At 33.7% G+C, this 14,269-nt stretch overlaps 1 protein-coding gene across 3 annotated transcripts in view; it reads left to right on the top strand.

Annotated features, from left to right (window-relative positions):
• The window catches only part of C10H1orf185 (chromosome 10 C1orf185 homolog), a 68,478-nt gene extending 57,521 nt beyond the window's left edge, over window positions 1-10,957 (top strand). For 2 of the 3 annotated variants that reach the window (XM_032303035.1, XM_032303037.1), the window contains exons 3-5: window positions 119-254; window positions 7,257-7,293; window positions 8,813-10,957. In XM_032303035.1, the coding sequence (XP_032158926.1) occupies window positions 119-254; window positions 7,257-7,293; window positions 8,813-9,207 (568 nt within the window). In that variant the 3' untranslated portion in view covers window positions 9,208-10,957. The remainder of the gene's footprint in view (window positions 1-118; window positions 255-7,256; window positions 7,294-8,812) is intronic. The other variant, XM_032303036.1, reaches the window with a different exon arrangement.
• The last annotated feature ends 3,312 nt before the right edge of the window (window positions 10,958-14,269 follow it).

The raw sequence follows: 14,269 nt of genomic DNA, 5'->3' as shown, positions 1-14,269 counted from the left end.
ATAAAAATAAATATTAATATTTCTGATTTTAAACCTTTATGTATAACTATTAGAAATAATTTTAGTTATTTATAATGGAACTCATGTTTGATAATATTCTCTATAAAATATTTTTCAGAGAAATATTTCGAAATTCCAAATTTAAAGCAATTGATGAGAGATGCAGGCAAAGATCATCAAAGGGAAAGATTAAATCTCATTCTCATTGTGTCTTTATTTCTCGAAATTTTCATACTGGAGGATTCCTATCACAGGTAGTGTATGATGTTTTATAGAAATATTTTCAAATAATTTATTTGATACCATGTCACTAACATTGTTGTCCTTAAATCTGAAAAACAGTAGCCACTGTTTTCGATATGAGAGATAGTAATATGGAGCTAAATTTAAATTACCCAAACTAGTTAGTTTTTATAATATAGGAAAGTGAAAAACTAAAACTAAGAAGTAGTTACTTCTCTATATCTCTAGCCTAAGAACCTATACTCCTCATATTAGGATTATTACAGGGATGAAGAAAAATTGCACAAGAAAAACAAAACAAAATTGCCAGGCTTAACAGAGGAAAGTGATTTGGAAATAAGAGGAAACTCAGAAAACCAAATAATCTAAAAAACCAACTAACTGAAATTAAGTACTACTTAACAAAGATTTATTAAGATTTCAGTATATTCTGTTAAGGATGATAAGTTATCCTCAGTGTAGTACAAGTGGGAAAGGCAGACACATAGTTAACTTTCTGTTATGTGGTGTCAAAACAGTGTTATATGGACAAAGTAAAACAGGAGAGATACCAGTGGAAATGTAAAACTATGATATAATTAAACAAAACAAATATTAGTGGTTTATAGCATCATCATCATTATTATTATAGCATTAATTTTAAAAAGCAGCAAATTGATAGAATATCAAGGTTTCATTGTACATATTGAATATTGAACTCTTGTTGAACTCAATGTTCATTTGCTGAATAAATATTTTTCAAGTGCCTTAAATATGACAACACTAGGTTTGGCTCTGAGGCTACATAAATAAGATATGAGTTCAGATCTAGATGAGCCCAAAGTTAGTAGAGAAGAAAAACATATAAAATAAAAATTACATCATAATATGGTAAGAGCCACAGAATTAAAGAAATGCAGACAAGGGAGCATAAATTGAGAAAGCCTTCACAGAGAAGAAATTTTTAGTTGGATTTTGAGATAGGAATAGAAGTTTGCCAGGAGGAAAGGACAGAGTACTATGATGGAAGAAGTACATATATAACAGTACCATTAAACTGTTTATTGTTCATTCAACAAATACCTAATAGAGTCCTATATGCCAGGCACTATTCTAGGCAATTGGAAATTTGGTAGTGAACAAGAAAAACAAGAGTCCCTGTTTCCATGAGATTTATAGACTAATGGGAGAGATAAATAATATACAAAAAATATAGAATATTATTCAAAATTATTGATAGTGATAGGAACCTAATTCAGAAAAAAAGATAGTATAAATCATAGTATGAAAACAGGGTATGAAAAGAATAAGGTAGTACTGACTTCAGCCACAATCATTTCAGGCAGTACAAAAGGATTTTTCATATTTTCCTCCTTTTTCTCATCTCAGTTTCTGCCTGTGTATTGGCCTCTTCCTCACCTCCTAGAGACAGGCAGGCAGGAGGATGAAAATTATAATGAAAGATACGGCTTAATGGATAGAACTAGAGCTGCATTTCTAAAATGTATATTGTGAAATACAGCATATAAACATTAGAGTACCCACAAACAATTTAAAGACTAATAAGTGTAATTATTTATACCCAACACTCAGAATAAGAAATAGAATATTACCAGTACCTTTGAGGTGTTCTGAGCCTTCATTTATCTCTTACAGTCTGTACCCCAGCCCTTCACTGCAACTATCTTATAATGTAGTTAACCATTTCTTTGCTTTTCTTTATGATTTTACCAATGTATTATTAAATTTTACATGATTTCAGACTCCATGTCTAATATACTCTTACTTTTTTGTGCAACAATATGTTTCTGAGATTTCATCCAGGTTGGTGCATATACCCATAGTGCACTATAGACTTTATTTTTTTAAAGATTTTATTTATTTATTTGACAGAGATCACAATTAGGCAGAGAGAGAGAGGAGGAAGCCCCATGCAGGGCTTGATCCCAGGACCCTGAGATCATGACCTGAGCCAAAGGCAGAGGCTTTAACCCACTGAAGCCACCCAGGCACCCCACATTATAGACTTTTTTTTTTTTTACAGTATTCCAGTGTATGAACTGACCAAATTTTGTTTGCAAATAATCAAAATTATAATTAAAAGACCTCGAATAGCTAAAGCAATCTTGATAAAGAACAAAAATGGATGTATCACAATCCCAAATATCAAGATACTCTACAAAGCCTTAGTGATCAAAACAATGTGATACTGGCACAAAAACAGATGTGTAGATCAATGGAACAGAAAAGAAAACCGAGAAATGGATCTACAACTGTATGGTCCACTAATTTTTGACAAAGCAGGAAAGAATATCAAGGGAAAAAAGTCTCTTCAACAAATAGTGTTGGGAAAACTGGACAGCAACACGCAAAATAATCAAACTGGACCAATTTGTTACACCATACAAAAAAAAAAAAAAATTCAAAATGGTTGAAAGACCTAAATGTGAAACAGGAAACCATCAAAATCCTAGAGATCACAGGAAGCAACTTCTTTGACGTTGGCCATAGCTACTTCTTACTAGCCATATCTTTGGAGACAAGGGAAACCAAAGTAAAAATGAACTATTGAGATTTCATCAAGATAAAAAGCTTCAATGTTGTATCTAAAACCTTTTTCTAATCTAAGGTGTAAAGATTTATACCTATATTTTCTTCTAAGAGCTTTAATAGTTTTAGCTCTTATATTTAAGTGTTTGATCTATTTTGAGTTAGTTTTTGATATGGTGTGAGGTATGGGCCCAACTTCATTCATTTACAGGTACATATCTTGTCCCAACACTATTTGTTGAAAAGTCTATGCTCTCCCCAATGATTGTCTTTAAACACTTGTCAAAAATCAATTTGCTATACATGTGAACATTTACTTCTGGAATGTCAGTTCCATTCCATTGATCTATATATCTATACTTATATCAGTTCCACATCTTAATTATTATAGCTTTGAAGTAAGTTTTAATTTCAGGAAGTTCTCCAACTTTTTTTTTTAGGATTGTTTTTGCTATTATGTGTTACATTTTATATTTCTATCTTTGATCCACTTTTAGTTAATTTTTTTAATAAGGTGTGAGGTTTAGGTCAAAATTCATTTGGGGAGCTCCTGATGTTTAATTATTCCAGCACTATTTATTGAAAAGACTATCCTTTTTACATTGAATTGCTTTTGCAACTTTTATCAAAAATCTGTTGAGCAAATACATGTGGGTCTATTTCTGGATTCTCTGTCTATACTGTTAACCTGTGTGTCTATTTCTATCAAAACCACACTCTAGCTACATAGTAGGTCATAAAATTAGACAGTATTGTTCCTCCAATTTCATTGTTCTTTTTCAATGTTATTTTTTTAGATTTTCTTGGCTTTTTGCCTGTTCATATAAATTTTAAGATAAATTAATCTCTAACTACAAAATACCTTTTTGAGATTGTAATGGAAATTACATTTAGTTTATAGATTGGTTTGAAGCAAATTGGTTTGAAGCAAATTGCCATCTTTACTACAATTGATACTTCTATTGACCTGTCTTCTGTGACTTTTATAAATAAATTTACTTATTACTTTTAGTAATTTTTGTGTGTGTGTGGACTCCATAGGTTTTCTTCAACACAATCATATCATCTGTGAAAAACATCAACTTTACTTACTTTCTAATCTTTATGCTTTTATTTTAATTTTTCATCTTGTACTGGGTAAGACCTCATGTAATAATGATAAATAGAAGTGTCAGGAACAGTTATCCTTTTTATATCCCTGATCTCAGAATACATTCAACTCTTTACCAGTAAGTGTAACGTTCACTATAAAATTTTTGTAGATGCATATTGTCAGGTCATGGAAATTTCCTTCTATTCTTAGTCTAATGAAAGTTTGTTGTTTCTGTTTTTTTTAGTCATGAAGTTTGCTCAATTTTGCCAAATGGTTTTTCTGCATCTTTTGACATTGTTCACATGGATTTTCTCTTTTGTTATTGTGAATTACATTGAATTTCAAATGTTAAATCAACCTTGTATTCCTGGAATATTCCTGGAATAAACTCCAATTTACTGATATATTTTAAATCACTTTTACATCTATGTATATGAGGAATATTATTCTATAATTTTTTTATCTTGTAATATCTGTATTAGATTTTTTTTAAAGATTTTATTTATTTCTTTATTTGAGAGAGAGAGAAAAAAAACAGGAGCAGTGCGAGGGACAGAGGGAGAAGCAGGCACAGGGAGCCTGGTGCTGGGCTGAATCCCAGGACCCTGGGACCATGACCTGAGCTGAAAGCAAACACTTAATAGCCTGAACCACCAAGATGCCCTTCTTTGTCGTTAGATTTTAAAATCATAGTTATTCTGGTCAGAAAACTATGAAATGTCTCCTGTTCCTCTCCTTTTTGAAAAATTTTTGTGTATAATTGGCAGTACTGTGTTCTCAAAGGTTTTCCTAGAATTCAGCAATGAGGTCATCTAGGTCTAGAGTTTTCTTCCAGAGAAAGTTTTTGACTATAAATATAGGACCTTTAATAGATATGGGGCTATTTAAGTGTTTTATTTTGTATGCCTTAGAAATTTGTCCATTTGATCTAAATTGTTAAGTTTATTGGCATAAAGTTTTAATAGTATCCACTTATTTTCCTTTTAATATCTGTAGAATCTTTAGTGATGGCACTCTTTTCATTCCTGATTCTATCTCTTTTTTTCTAAATCAGTCTTGCTCAGAATATTCAATTTGTTATCCTTAGACTTCTTTTATGTAAACATCTAATATTTAAATTTTCTTCTAAGCAATGCTTTTGCTGCATCCCACAAATTTTTATGTTTTGTTTTCATCATTATTCAGTTCAAAATATTTTAGAAGTGTCCTTTTATTGTCTTCCAGGATATTGACATTTTTGAAGAATACAGTCAGTTACTTTATAGATCATAAGATTGATTTTGACTTTCCTTGTGATCAGATTCATTTTATCACATATGAAGACATACAATGTTCATCTGCTTTTCACTAATGATTTTAGTTGATCACACCATCAGGATGATGTCTATACTTCACCCATTGTATTATTCCTGTTTTTACCCTAGCAATTAAATAATCTGTGTGATGACACTTTGAACCATGTAACCATGAAAATATCTTTCTTCATCAAACTCTACTTACCAAGTAGACAGGTGATAAGTAGAGTTCCTCTGCTTACCTGAACCAAGGTAAGGTTCTTACCTGAACCTTGCTTTACAAAGCTGTAGCAAAATAATGTTTTTCTTATGATACTACTTCCATCTTCCATTGGGCTTTCTACTATAAGAAAAAAAATTCTCTGTCTTTATTATCTGTGTAGACTCATGGGTTTCTGTGTTATTTAGCAGATGGTAGTCCATTACTGTACTTATTTTGATGCTCAGTTTTTTCCAGATTTAAGCAGTGAGAACCCCCAAGTTTGTTTCCCTTTTTTATACATCCCTGTCATTTTTTGAGCCCTTACTTCTGAAACTATAGCATAATTTTTAATAGTTGGAAGAATATTGATTATATTATTATCTATGTATCATAATACATTTAAGTATATCTTTTAGAATTTTAAATTACAGATTTAAAAAATGCTTAAGATTGTTGTAAAGAACATTCTGGTAACTGAATATTTACATAAATCCAAAATTATTAACCTGGCATAATACATTTCTAGAAGTAGATTTGTTATATGGCCTTCCAGAAAAATTCTACCTGTTTATAGGCAGCAATATGTAAGAATGTCCATTTTGCAATTCCCTTAAATTTGGGTGGAATTTCAGTCAGTCTAGGGCCTTATTCTGTGGTCCCCAGACCAGCAATATTGTTATTACCTAGGCACATCTGTTAGAAATGCACAGTCTCAGACCCCACTCCAGACCTACTGGGTCATAATCTGCATTTGAACAAACTCACCGGGTAAAACATAGGCACATAAAAGTCTGAGGGGCAGCATTCTGATATAATTTATATAGGAGTCACAAACTGAATTGGTCCTAAGTCTAGGCAAGGTAAGTCAGGAGCCTGTACTGGTATTTATATTAATAAAAGGTAAACAGAACAAATAAGTAAAGTTGATTACAAAAAAAGTGCTTAGGTGTTATCCTATATACATATAAGACATATATGAAATATATATATTATATATATACACACTCACATGCACACACACACACATACTTATAATGTATACTATATAATGTATAGTGTGTGTGTGTGTGTGCATGTGTGTGTGTGTGTATATATATATATCCTAAGAAACCATTTTGGGGAATAGGACAATGCAGATCAGCATGGAGTACTAACACTGTTCCCCTAAAACACAAGAAAGCAATGTTATTATCTCTCCTGCCTCATTTTTACCCACTCCATCCCAAACACCCTATGCAGTAGCCCACTGTTTATCTAGTGGTCTAAGAAAAACTGAATCAGAACTCTGTAACTCTGTAATCAGAGTGTTACAATGGATACTCCCAATCTCCTCCCAGAGAATGTGTTTTAGTAGGGTCTGATATTATGTCCAAGTATCAACATTTTAATAATAGGCACACCAGGTGATTCTGATGCCCTGGAGTTTGAGAACTACTGTACCACTACACTTTGCAGAGTACATCTTAGAATATATTGTTTGAGCAACTATTTTATTTGCTTCAAAAGAATAGCACATGAATTCATGTTTTTGTTGTTGGTTAATGAAATGAGTAAGAATTCCAATTAGTTTTTTAGACCTCTTTAGTTCTAGTGACTCTGAGTTAGTGAGGAGGGGGAGAAATAATCCTGATGAACTCTATTTCACCCCTTCATTCCTAATCCTGAGATTGCCTTCTTGAACCAGTTCATGTTTTCTCCAGATGATACCTAAACACTTTTTTTTTCCTGTCAGTATATTTTGATGAAATAAATTCATATTATGGGAAAAAAATCCATCAAAACCTTATTATGAAGTTAAAATATATTATTCTCATATAAATATAAATTAAATATATTTTAAAAATTATAGAGAAACCATTCAGTTTTTAAAATATGAATAACTTTTTTTATGTAGGAGGAGCAAAGAAAAAAGGAAACAGCACATATAAAAGGTAAATTTTCTCAACAATTTGTTAGAAGAAACCATAATTATATATAATTATAGCAATTTTTAAAGAACCAAGAGGCCTACCTAAATGTTATCTAAATATTGTTTTAATACCATGGAAATTCAAGGGAAACATTAATGTATTAGTATGTGAGTGGGCATATATTCCTTAAAAAACAAAACTTACAATGTCACATCTTAAAATGTGAAAATCAAATTTTTCTTCCTTATTTATACCCGAAAGCATCATAGTCAGGAGCATCTTGGTGGTTCATTGGGTTAACTGTCCAATTCTTGATTTCAGCTCAGGTCATGATTTCAGGGTTGTGAGATCAAGCCTGGCATAGAGCTCCATGCCTGGCATGTAGCCTGTTTCTTTTTTTTTTTTTTAAAGATTCCATTCATTTTGACAGACAGAAATCACAGGGAGGCAGAGAGAGAGGAAAGGAAGCAGGCTCCCTGCTGAGCAGAGAGCCTGATGCGGGGCTCGATGCCCAGACCCTGGGATCATGACTTGAGCCAAAGGCAGAGGCTTTAAACCACTGAGCCACCCAGGTGCCCCATGTAGCCTGTTTCAGATTGTCTCCATTCATCCCCCACCATCCCTAAGATTAAAAAAAAAAAAAAAGTGTCATAGTCAATGCCCTATAGTTATCCTGGAGGGTCAAAAGACATGAGTATTTTATAATCCTCTAGGTATTGTATATTGTGTCTTACTACCTCAAAATATTTTCCTCCTATGTAAGAAATGTTGGATATACAAAATGTAATAAGATATTTAAAACAGCTTTAATAATTAATACATTAATATCAAAGTTCAGTATGTAAAATATTATAAAAGATACTTAATCCTAAGGTGTATATATATACTATATATTATGTAGTATATTTTCTAAACAACATTTTAAAATATCAACTGTGCAGTATAAATAATGTAATAATTGAAGAAGAATGAATCTTAGAGTACTAGAAGTCTAGGTGAAGTCCGTTGTGTCTCTGATCTGTGGTGAGTCATCAGTCTCTAAATCTTAGTCTTCTCTTTTGTGAAATGGTTCTAATAATAACTTCCTTGAAAAATTATTGGAAGGATAAATGATATATGGAAATATATCAAACTGCTTCACATATTATAAGGCACTCTAAGAATGTTAGTAGTTAGTTTAATTGGTGTCAAGACAACCCATAGGCCCTTTCCACTGTGGACCAAACATTTTATAATCTGCCTACTTACAATATTCCAGAACTGAGCTTTCTAGCCTATTTAGAATCTTCTCCTATTAAAACAGGTTGATTTTCTTTAGAACAGCCTTTTCTATTCTTGATTGTAATGAAGTTGTTAATCCCCAGTTACATACTTAACATTGTACAGATGATGATAGCAACTTAGAATTTTCACTATTGCATCCTTCTGTCCATTTTAACCCAAAAAAGAGTCTGAATTTTAAAAAGAAATATTGCCTTTATATGTAAGATTCAGGTCATGAATGTATAGTATTAATAGTAAATCTAATTTTCTTTTACAGCAATTAAAGATCACTCTAAAGACGAATTCTGCCTTGCAACGCAGAAGGTCATTTGTGACCCCTCAGAGACTAGCTTGGCAACACATCCCAGCAGTGTTACCTTAACCTTATCAACACTACCATCTAATTCTTATCACAGCCAAAGTATAGAAGCAGCTGATGACTGGTTTTTTGATGATACTCTAGCAAAAAAGAACTCTCCAATGCCTTTTCTCAGGGAACCTCTACTGGAAAAAGTATTTTCATACCTGTCAACAATTTCCTTAGAAGACTGTACTGAAAATGTACTGAATATGGCACTTTATGATGATCAGAAAGATGACAGCATTAAGGAAATATTTTCACGAAGAAATGCAGAGGTTGAAATACAAAACCTTCAACATAATATTGAATGACTTTTTTCTTTTGAAACATTGTATACACTGAAATCATGGAAAGTTAAAACTGAATCACCAGCTTCTGAGTCTCTTAACATGTCCATACTAATATTACTTGTTCTTTACCTTAGAGTGGTCCTACTTCCCTTGCCATTTCTTATTTCTAGAAACAAAATTACAGGAAGCAGTAGAGTGACATTATGAATATTAAGTTTAACTCCTTGTATTTCATCAAAGGACATAATAAATAATATGAATGTATTTCAACATACAAGAGAAATACTTTTAAAAACCTTCAGCATAAATAGATTTTTGAATAAAACATTCACAACATTTCCTTATACTTTTGACATTTTCAATTTTACTTCCATGTGGGTAGGGCTGGGCAGAATACTTCCATCAGCTTTTCTGAATTTTAAATACATAAATCTCTTAACATTCAAATTTTATTTTGTCATGATTTTGGTAAACAATATAATTTTGCTCTTCTAGGGGAGCCTGGAAACTGAAGAATCCAGAAAATAATTTTCTTTGCCCCTTCCTATGTCCGTTTCTCAGAATGGTTTCCCAATCCTTACTCCACTATGATGGAAATGTGGCCAGCTATTTTCCTAAACCGCTGATTCAAGCTAGATGAATCAGAGTTCTCACTAATCTGAGAGATCCTTTTTTTTTTTTTTAAACATATCTTTATCATTTTATTAGGAATAATTCTAAGTGGGTAATGCAGAAAATTTACTGAGTTTAATGAGTTTTCCAAAACCTCTTAATGAAAATAATCTGAGAGACCCTTGGTCAGATTTCTGTGTTTAGTCCTGAGGGATTTCTGAAATCATCCACCATGTAATTAATCTTTTTTCCCTTTCTCCTAAATAGTCTCCATATAATCAGTTCTCTCCTTTCTTCCTTCCCTCCTCTCTCTCTCTCTCCTTCTTTCTTTTTTGGAAGATGACTAAATATAATATTAACTTTTGTGTTTAAGTTACTCACCTACACTTGTGCATATCTCCCCAAGAGATAAATCATACCTATTACAATAAATGAAAAGAAACTTCTCTCAATTAAAAGTAGCGTTGCCCATGTCTATTGATTCTGTCCCATGGGAAATATTAAAAAGGATTAGAATACCTGTCTCCTGAACACCTCATTGTTTCTACATAGTTACTGGTTGTGAAAACAGCTCTCTTAGATGTCCACCCCTACATCTAAGTAAGCTATTTGAACTCAGGGTCTGTAAGGAACAGCGTATATATAAATTGTTCTCTGTCTCTTGGTGTCTCACCAACTTATATCTTACTACCTATCCCAGAGAAGTTATCTCTAATTTTGCTAAGATGTTAAAACTTTTCTAGGAATTTGGGATTGGAGATAAGAGAGTCTAGCTTTGATTTGATTAGTCTCTGGAATAGCGGAAACAACCTGAGGAGCTATGGGCTACGTTTGGGAAGGAAAAATAGTAAATCTGCAGTGAGAGAGCAGCGAAGCACTTGCAAAGTAAAAAGCAGAGATGAGAGATAAGGCGAATGTGATTCCTGCTTTCTAATAGTCGTCCATTTCCTTATTCCAGCCCTTCGTGAAGCTGCCCTTGGCTTAGTATGGCAGTCTGGTATCCTAATAATAATTTCCCCTGTTTGCTTAAGCTAGCAAGATTTGATATTTATTAATGTCCTGTTTTTAACTGTGGTTCTGGGCTTTGGTAGGGTACCCTTGTAATTTTATAATAAATTGTCCTTTTTGCATAAAGTAAAAAGAGTTCTGTTTCTGTTAATATGAACAAAGCATCCTAACCAAATTCTTGTCATTACAAATGAGAAATAAAGAGATCTATGCATATAAAATAATTGTTATAGTATGAATGAATAGATTGAGCTTTTTTCTCAAAACCTAACACATTTACTTTTATTAAAATGTTATTCTATATCATAGCTATATAATTGAAAAGACTGATAAGCATATGAAATTACAGCAGTCTAAAATAATCTTATTTTCAAGAACTGTAAAGAATCTAAGATTTCACCATTCGTGCCCTCTGACAAGTTAGCCCTCAGTGGTTTTATAGTGACAAAGGATGGTTTATTATTCATAGCAGTAGCAAGGATGACTTTTGAAAGAGGCTGACGTCCATGGAGTGGATCATCTTGTCCACTTAATTATTAAATTTCTTCTGATAATGCTCTTGGGGTAGCATTTACTTAAGACTCATTTATATTCATATTCTGTGTCCATTCTCCATCGGGAAACTTACCTACATACATCATTCCTAGACTCCTTGTCACTAATTTTCCAGTTGTATTCCTTACAAGTCTCCTACCATTCAGCCAAACCATTACCTACTGCCAATGAATCAACAAAAATCTATACCTCTGAAAATTTATTCTTCCAAGCTATACAGCTAGGTCACTGCTCAAAGTTATGCCTACTGAGACTTTCACCCCTGCCTATCAAGGCCATACATGAGCAGGGCTCTCTTAATTTAGGTGTGAACTCTGAGATGATGCTGGCATATCATGTAGAACTGTCTGAAAGTCAGGATCAAGTATTTTCTTTACTTGATGCCATAGCTATATGGTGACAGAGAGACCATGTAGCAGGAGTAAGAGCCATGGGTATCTCAACCATTTTCTCATGCAATTTCTTTGTGGTTTAAGAATCTGCTCAAATTCAATTTTATATAACCTAATGCCATTTGTAATTGAGTACAGATCTGCATGCCTAACTTTATGTGTTAGGAAATCAGACAACACCAGTTCATGGTGAACAGTTGAACTCAAAGGTAAGTTGGTGGCCATAGTCACATGTTAAATCCCTACTAGTCTAATAGTAAGCCAGAGGATGTTTCCAAAGAAGAATAATTGGCAGGTGATAACATGGCTTTGTTTAGAATCCTACAGACTCTCATTAACCTAGAGTTGCCTGATAAAGTCTCCATGGAGTATATCTTTTTGCTACAAACACTTCACATAGCATGGATCTGCTATGTGGCAGAACTAACTTAGTAGCCTGAATCTGTTGCAGAGCTTTCTATTCTTCCAGACCATACTCAGAACTGGAACCTCTTTCAGGTTCCTCAGTGAGTGGGTCCAAGTAGCACATTCAAATGAAATATATGTTACCTCCAATATCCAAAGGAGTCCACTATACATTGTGCCTCTTTCTTAGTGGTTGGAGGTATCAGATGCAGCAACTAGTCTTTCACCTTGGAAGGGATATGCTCCAGACCACTGGATTCGTAGTAATTTTCCTGAGGCAACAGGCCCTTGAATTTTGTAAAATTTATTTCCACCCTCTGGCTTGCATTTATCTAACCATATTATCTAGGGTAGTTACTAATGTTTGTTTACCATATCCAGCTAGCATGATATCACAAATGTCTTCTGGTGTCCATTTGTATGAAATGAGGATTAAGGCCCATTTAGACTAAATTATGACAGAGAGCTAGAGAGGTAATTTAACCCTGCAGTAGAACAGCGAAGTTAGTGCTGATCTTTAGAGATGAAATAAAACTGCGTGTTATGGTCCACACTAACAGGAATAAAGAAAAAAATTATTTGCTGGAGGAATAGGTGGATAGCATATACAAGAGAAAGCACTGGTTTGCTCCACCAATGAAGCAACACCAGGAACAGTAGCTATAATTAGAGTGACTACCTGATTAAATAGCTTAAAACAATCCATTTTCATTTTCTAAGTGTTATCTTCTTCTTCACAGGCCAAATAGGCAACTTGAAAAGAGATATGGCAAGAATTACCACTTCTGAGTCCTTCAAGTGGCATTAATTTCTAATCTCTCTCTATGTGTATTGCTTTTGGTTTATTATTTTGGGTGGGGAAAGCAGTTCTAGTGGCTTCCACTTCGTTTTTGCTAACACAATAGCCCTCATCCCATGGGTTAGGGAACCAATGTGGAGATTTTGCCCTTTGCTAAGTATGCCTACTCCAATTATGCCTCCTAGGACTGGAGGAAATAACCATGGGTTTGGTTTGGAACCCACTGGGCTAACTGAGATGAACCAGTCTAAAACTACATTAATGACCTTACTTCCATAGGCCCCTATTTTAACTAGGGGACCACTGTGACTTTTAGATATCCAGGAATTAGTGGCAGTTCATAGCCAGTATCTGGTAATCTGTTTTTTAAATCTGGTTATTTGCCTTAGCCCAATGCACTCTCACATTGGCTAATGGCTGCAGATATTTGGGAGGAAGTGTAGGAGGAAGATTTTCTATGTAATAAAATTTGTAATGTAAATTTTTAGCAGAACAGCTGGGCCCTTCCTCAAAGGCCATCTTTTATCTAAAAGGCTCTGAGTTTGAGAACTAGCTCAAATCTGGAAACCGGTTGAGGAACCACGTCTTTATATTACGATGATTCAAGTTAGAACTATTCATCAGACTTAGAGCTTTTCCTCTTACTTAAACCAAATAAGCTTTTATAGGTTAAATCTCTCTCCACTCTGGTAGACAATAACTGAAGTATCTGCTTGGCTCTTTCAACTCTCCAGCTGTTGTTTTGCCCCTGGATACCCTGGATTTTCACCTAAGCATGTAATAGTTCAAGAGTGAGCCATGGCAAAAGACCTGAAGAGAAATCTTTTGAAAGAAGATGTACGAATAACCAACAGATACATAAAAATGTGCTCAAAGTCATTAATCATTAGGGAAATGCAAATCAGAAAAAAAAAAAAAGCCATGTGCTATGGTATTGGGTTGGAATTGAAGGTATTAGTATGTATGTATATGCAATGTGTGTTTGTGTGTGTATGTATTTATTTACAAAGATACTTCTAATACTATTATTAGCATTAGTATCTTTTTTTTAATTTTTTTTTAAAGATTTTATTTATTTATTTTGACGGACAGAGATCACAAGTAGGCAGAGAGGCAGGCACTGAAAGAGAAGGAAGCAGGCTCCCTGCTGAGCAGAGAGCCCGATGCGGGGCTCAATCCCAGGACCCTGGGATCATGACCTGAGCCGAAGGCAGAGGCTTTAACCCATTGAGCCACCCAGGTGCCCAGCATTAGTATCTTTATGCTCTATGTGTTTATACTGTATTTCCTAATACTGATCCCTCATCTCATG

This window comes from Mustela erminea, chromosome 10 (assembly GCF_009829155.1).
Source record: "Mustela erminea isolate mMusErm1 chromosome 10, mMusErm1.Pri, whole genome shotgun sequence".
NCBI lineage: Eukaryota > Metazoa > Chordata > Mammalia > Carnivora > Mustelidae > Mustela > Mustela erminea.
This window is presented reverse-complemented; position numbering and strand designations above follow the sequence as displayed.